Consider the following 6,828-nt stretch of genomic DNA (forward strand, 5'->3'; position numbering starts at 1 on the left):
CATATAAGTGTCATAGCCTAACTGACAGTGACAACAAACCTATCTAAGGAAACTCTGAGGTTGTGCTATTCAAGTTTGCACTTTACAGATGAATTCTAGTTATTAGATACATCGTGACAAATTGAATCCAAATCCACATTATTTTTCTAACATGGGTTTTTCCTTTAAAAAATACAAGCACTAAGAACATGTAAAATGTTTTCAGGGGCAGCATTACATAATTTGCAGTTAGCATCACCCATTGATTTAGTTTTACCTTTGGCCAAGTATTCATTTACAAAATACTTCATAGATGGGTTAGGTTTTGGTTTGATCTTACAGTAATAATAAAAAGAGAGAAAATCATTAGAAGATACAGGAACCGAGAAAATATTCTCTTACTCTTTTACTCAATTATGGGGCCTAACTTCTGACTGCCTAACTGCTTCTCTAATCAGGAACATGCCTTTTAAACTAACAACTCAATTTCAATAACCCTTGCCTCAATGCACATGTTTACAAGCTTGTACACTCTGTTGCACACGTATGTTCACAACCTTTAATCTCTAAAAAGTCAGCTATCATGCTACTGCTAGGTTGCCCATAGTTTGCATAAACAGCCTGCACATGCAGTGCTATGCTTAAGGCAACACAAGACCAACAGGACTGCATTTTCTATAGAGTACATTTAAGTGAAACCTAGCATTTTTCAAGAAAAGCAAAGCATCAAACAATATTATAGAAAATTAATAATAGCTAGCTTTTTTTCATTTCACTTCTGGATGATGTAACATTATTAGAATCTTACACTAGGTGGAATTTGAACCTAACACATTATTCTATTTAATTATTGGATCCATTCCTTAAGAAAAAAAAAACATTATCAATATTCCTGCTTTTGTAATTAAGGTATTATTTTCGTGCCTTTATATTGCCGCACCCATATACCAATACTCTTCAATGTATTGGCATATCCCAAAAATACAAACTCAGGACTCTTGTTCATGCTACCAACAAGTTGAAAACCAAAATGCAAAATAGCATCGACTTCCTCAATAGAAACAATTTCCTACATGTTGGTCTTATAGAGACCATACTTTTCAACAATCTCATCCCACACCCTTCCTTTCTCCTTCATCATCCCAACCCAATCAAACTTTTCATTATCATCAAATGACACAAAATAATATCAAACACCTCACAAAGCACCTTCCATAAGCTCTTCCACGTAAAAACATCACTGCTGGTGCTGATTCGATAGGGCCCCTCCCAGTTGGGTCCCAGTTTTCCCCAGGAAGGGTTCCTGGCAGCCCCTATGACTTTTCTCAGCACCAGGTCCCCCGGTGCTAGTGGTCTGAGCTTTACATTGGCGTCATATCCTTGCTTGAGTTTTTGCTGGTAATAGGCCAGCTGGATCATTGCTCGTTCTCTTCGTTCGTCTATCAGGTCTAGGCTCCGCCCTAGCAGTTCATCATTGCTGCCTGGAGTGAAGGAGCTCGTCCTTAGCGTCGGGAGGTTTGCTTCCAGGGGGATCACTGCCTCGGCACCATAGGTCATGGCAAAAGGTGTTTCCCTCGTTGATCGCCGGGGCGTAGTCCGGTACGTTCAGAGGACGTGGGGAAATTCCTCTACCCATCTCCCTTTGGCATCGTCCAGTCTCTTCTTAAGCCCATTGACGATGACCTTGTTGACAACCTTGGCCTGTCCGTTTCCCTGAGGGTAGGCTGGCGTTGAGTACCTGTTTGTGATCCCAAGTTCACAACAGTACCTCCGGAAGGCCTTGCTATCGAATTGGAGCCCATTATCCGAGATGAGGGTGCGAGGGACCCCGAATCGCGTGACAATGTTCCTCCATAGGAATTTCTTTGCGTCTACGTCCCTGATGTTGGCCAACGGCTCGGCCTCGACCCACTTGGTGAAGTAGTTCGTAGCCACCAACAGATATTTCTTATTCCTCGGCGCCTTGGGGAAAGGTCCCATAATGTCCAAACCCCATTGGGCGAATGGCCAGGGACTGGACAAAGGATTGAGGACCCCTCCCGGCTGATGGATATTTGAGGAGAACCTTTGGCATTGGTCACACTTTTTGACATACTCCAGGGCCTCCTGTTGCATCCCCGGCCACCAGTATCCTTGTGTGGCGGCCCAGTGAGACAAGGATCTCCCTCCCGTGTGGCTCCCACAGATCCCTTCGTGCAGCTCTTCAAGCAGCGATTCTACCACTTCGGGGTGGACGCACAGTAGGTACGGACCAGAGTAGGAGCGTTTGTATAGTTTGAGATCCTCAGACAACCAGAACCGAGGGGCCTTCCTTCGTATTTTTTCCGCCTCCGCCTTCTCCTTGGACAAGACATCGTCTTTGAGGAACCTGACTATGGGGTCCATCCAGCTAGGACCCATCTCGACTTGATGGACGAGGGTCGCTCCCTTCACCGCTTCACTCACCCTCTCTAGATGCTCCATAAGTATGATCCGAGGTAAACCGCTTGCCAAGGAAGTTGCGAGTGTGGCTAATGAATCGGCATGGCTGTTTCCACCTCTGGGAATAAAAGACAAACTGAAAGGGTCGAAGTCCGATTGCAAGCGCTTGACCTGGTTCAGGTACTCTTGCATTCTCGGGTCTTGGGCCTCCATCTATCCCCTTACCTGCCCTACAACCAGTCTCGAGTCTGAGAACATCTCCACTGACTTTCTGCCCAACTTCTGTACCATGACCATCCCCTGCAGTAAAGCCTCATACTCGGCCTCGTTGTTTATGGCCGTGAACCCAAGCCTCAGGGACTTCTCTATGACATGATCTTCAGGGGATACTAGGACTAGCCCCACTCCGAACCCCCTTTGGTTTGCTGCGCCATCAACGTATACCTTCCAACATGGCGACTCTGGGATGGAGATCACCCCAACCGACTTCTCATCACAACTCCTCTCCTCGGCTGCCACTTCCATAGTGGGCTCAGCGAACTCGGCTGTCAGATCTGCCAGAACTTGGCCTTTTATGGAGGTCCAAGGCATGTATTTGACGTCAAAAACCCCCAGAATTGTGTTCCACTTCGCGATTTTCCCTGTGTAGTCAGCGGTCCGGAGTACAGACTTTAAGGCCAGTCGGGTTAGGACAACCACTGTGTGGGCTTGGAAGTAGTGGGGGAGCTTTCTCGTGGCGTGGACCACAGCCAATATGGCTTTCTCCAAGGGTAGGTACCTGACCTCCGCTTCATGCAAAGACTTGCTGACGTAATAGACTGGCTTTTGAACGCCATTGTCATCCTGTATAAGTACTAGGCTCACTGCGTGGGGTGCTACAGCAAGGTATGTGTAGAAGACCTCGTCGGCCTTGGGATTGGACATGACAGGCGGCCGGGATAGGTACTCCTTGAGCTATTGGAAAGCTGCGACGCAATCCTCGGACCACTCAAATCCTTTCCACTTGTTGGTCAAGAGGTAGAAGGGCCTGCACCTGTCAGCCGACCTGGAGATGAATCGGTTCAGCACCGCGATCATCCCAGTGAGCTTTTGGACCTCTTTTGGGTTCTGCGGAGGCTTCAAGTTATGAATGGCCTTGATTTGGTCAGGGTCGACCTCGATCCCACGGTGGGTGATTATGTATCCCAAGAACTTGCCAGAGCCCACGCCAAACGAGCATTTTGAGGCATTTAGACGTAGCTTGTGCTTTCTCAGGACGTCAAATGTGCGGCCGAGGTCCCCTAAGTGTTCGGACACCAGTTTGCTCTTTACCACCATGTCATCAACATAGACCTCGATGCTCTTGCCCAGCATTGGCTCGAACATTCTTGTCATCATCCTTTGATAGGTGGACCCTGCGTTCTTCAGGCCAAATGGCATAACCTTGTAGTGGTAGTTCCCAATGGGCGTCATAAAGGCTGTCTTCTCTTGGTCCTCCTGAGCTAGTGGGATCTGATGATAGCCTTGAAAGGCATCTAGGAAGCTCATCCAAGGATGGCTTGTCGTCGCATCTACTAGCTGGTCTATTCGTGGCATTGGGAAGGGGTCCTTTGGGCATGCTTTGTTTAGGTCCGTGAAGTCTACGCAAACCCTCCATTTCCCACTTTTCTTCTTGACCACCACAGTGTTGGCTAACCATTCGGGGTAAAAAACCTCCTTGATAGCCCCTGCTCGCTTAAGCTTACTGACCTCTTCCCTGATTGCATCAGCATGCTCATTCGATGGGCACCGGAGTGGCTGCTTCTTGGGGATCATGGATGGGTTGACGTTAAGGCGATGACAGATGAAGGATGGGTCAATCCCAGGGGCATCGGAGGGGTCCCATGCAAACACGTCGAGGTTCCCTTTAAGGAACTCAAGTAACTTCTCCTTCTCCTAGGGAGGCAGCTGGGCCTCAACTTGGAAGAACTTCTCTGGGTCATCGTCAATTACCACCCTCTCCAGGTCCTCACATTTGGCCTTCTCGGCAGCTGTACTAGGAGGCGCCACCGCGGCCTTTGATTGCTATAAACCTTCCTCGGTGGTGGCCGAGGCCTGTGGGTCAAGCCGATATGATATGGCAGCCACCGTGCACTGCCTTGCTGTGGGTTGGCAACCTCGGATTTCTAGAACCTGATCCCCTGATGGGAACTTCACCTTCTGGTGCAGGGAGAAGGCAACACCCCCCAAGGTGTGGAGCCAGGGCCTCCCTACGATGGCTGTGTAGGGGGAGTACGTGTCCACCACTACAAAGTTCACCTCCACCACCTCTGGGCCAGTCTGTATGGGCAACCTGATCATGCCTTTTGGGATGACGAGCTTCCCATCGAAGCTCATTAGGGGGGAGTTATAGGGCGTCAAGTCCTCCGGTTTTAGCCCCAGCCCCTTGTAAAGGTCTGGGTACATGACCTCGGCTGTACTGTCATCATCCACCATCACTCTTCTCACGTCGTAGCCCCCAATCCTGAGGGTAATGACCAGAGTGTCATTGTGGGGTTGGGTGGTCCCAATCTTGTCCTCCTCCGAGAAACTCAAGGCTGGGGGAAAATCCTTCTTGGCCCTCTTTGGCTCTGTCCGAGACTTCTCAGCTGGATGTTGGGCTACAGACAACACTCGCAAAGGGTGCATGCCCGTTCTCCCTAGCGCCGCTAAGATTACATTAATCGTCCCAGCGGGCTGCCCCATGGCGGTGTCCCTTCGAGGCTCTTAGTAGGTCTGGCCTTGCTGACTGCTGGAATGCTGCAGGAGGTGCTTCAGCTTTCCCTCCCAGACTAGCTGGTCCAGGTGGTTCCAGAGGTTCCTGCAGTCCTCTGTGGCATGTCCATGGTCTTGGTGGTATTGGTAGTAGCGATTCTAATTGCGCTTCTCAGGTTCCCCAGCCACCTTATTCGGCCACCTGAAGTATGGTTCGTCCTTTATCTTTTCCAGCACCTTATGTACGGGTTCTCGGAACACGACGCTGACAGTCTGGGCGTTGGTCGCCCCAGATTGCCCACTGAAATCCCTCCTCGGGCGAGCGTTGCTATATCGGTCCGACCTGAAATCCCTTCTCTCCTGAGGGATAACCTTCTCCTTCCCCTTGCCCTGTAGCATATCCTCATCTACCAGCTTGTATTTATCGATCCAATCCATCAATTGCCTCACGCTGGTTGCGGGCTTACCGGTTAAGGACTTCCTCAGGCCGTGCCCCATTGGTAGTCCATTCTGGAATGTATTGATGGCGACAGCATCGTATTTGCCGTCTAGGTCATTGTAAACCTCCCAGTACTTGTCCGAGTAAGCCTTGAGAGTCTCTCCATCACGCACGGATAGGGACAGTAACGCGCTTATGAGCCGAGGAGGTTTGCTATTCGTGACAAAACGGGAACCAAAAGCCTAGGTCAGGTGTCTATATGAGTCTATGGAATTCGTCCTCAGGTCGTTGAACCACCTCATTGCCACAGGCCCCAAGCTAGATGGGAAAACCTTGCACATCAGCGCCTCATTCTTAGAGTGGACAGCCATTCTCTGGTTGAACTGGCTCACATGCTCCACGGGGTCCGTCTTGCCATTGTAAACAGTGAAGGTTGGCTGCTGGAACCGCCGAGGGAGCATCGCCTCCTCTATACGATGCGTGAAGGGTGACCTGGAGAGCCGATCCAGTGCCTTGCTCATGGCGTCACTCCCTAAGCCCCTAGGAGTTAGGATGTCACGCTTACGCCTTTGGTAGCGCTCCTCCTCGTGAGAGAAAGTCTCGCTCGGGGGTGTTCTAGACCCCTGCCTGTATTCGTCGTTAGAGGGCAAGTCGGGGCTGGGTTCGGCCCGTCTCTGCCGTGCATGGCGCAGCTTTCTCTTCAAATTATCTATCTCGCGCTGCATGGCCACCTTACCATCCTGTCTCTAGGATGTGTGGCTATGGGCCTCTTCTGATCGCGTGCCGGGGCCATGGTCGCGCCTCTAGGGTACGTGGCTTCCGCTAGTCATTGAGGTATGTACGCTTCCCTCACGAAATCGTCCGTTCTCCTCGTTTTGACCGCGCTCGGGGTCTCCATAGCTACCCTGGTACTGGGATTTAGCCGGTTTAGGTCGATGGGGGTTTCCTTGGTGAGGGCTTGATCCTACCATGCTTAGCTGTTGTCCTTACTAGCACACGAGTTCTTCCCCACAGACGGCGCCAATTGTAGGGACCGGTGTTGGGCGCTTCTGTTATTCAGAGAATGGGCCCAAGCACAGCTAACCCTGCAATGAATTTATAGAGAATAAGTTCGAGATCTAGGCCCTTTCGAGGAATGCAGCGGCCATGCATGGATGTTTGGGGGTGTAGTAACTTAAACGTAAATTGGGAGGCACAATAATGCTCCTCGGATGAGCCTTATAGAACTTGAAATCCTTATTACTTCTTTTAAGATTGATTACAAGGTTTGAGAGAAC

At 50.0% G+C, this 6,828-nt stretch overlaps 1 protein-coding gene across 1 annotated transcript; it reads right to left on the reverse strand.

Moving 5' to 3' along the window:
* Positions 1–5,271: 5,271 nt before the first annotated feature.
* LOC112010488 (uncharacterized) lies at positions 5,272–6,276 on the reverse strand. The gene is made up of 2 exons (XM_065779132.1): positions 5,849–6,276; positions 5,272–5,764 (listed from the first exon to the last, which is right to left on the reverse strand). Exons 1-2 carry the CDS (start codon positions 6,274–6,276, stop codon positions 5,272–5,274), a joined length of 921 nt encoding a protein of 306 aa, XP_065635204.1.
* Between the last annotated feature and the right edge of the window lie 552 nt (positions 6,277–6,828).

The sequence above is a fragment of the Quercus suber genome, unplaced genomic scaffold, assembly GCF_002906115.3.
Source record: "Quercus suber isolate HL8 unplaced genomic scaffold, Cork oak 2.0 scaffold_199, whole genome shotgun sequence".
In the NCBI taxonomy this organism is placed as follows: domain Eukaryota; kingdom Viridiplantae; phylum Streptophyta; class Magnoliopsida; order Fagales; family Fagaceae; genus Quercus; species Quercus suber.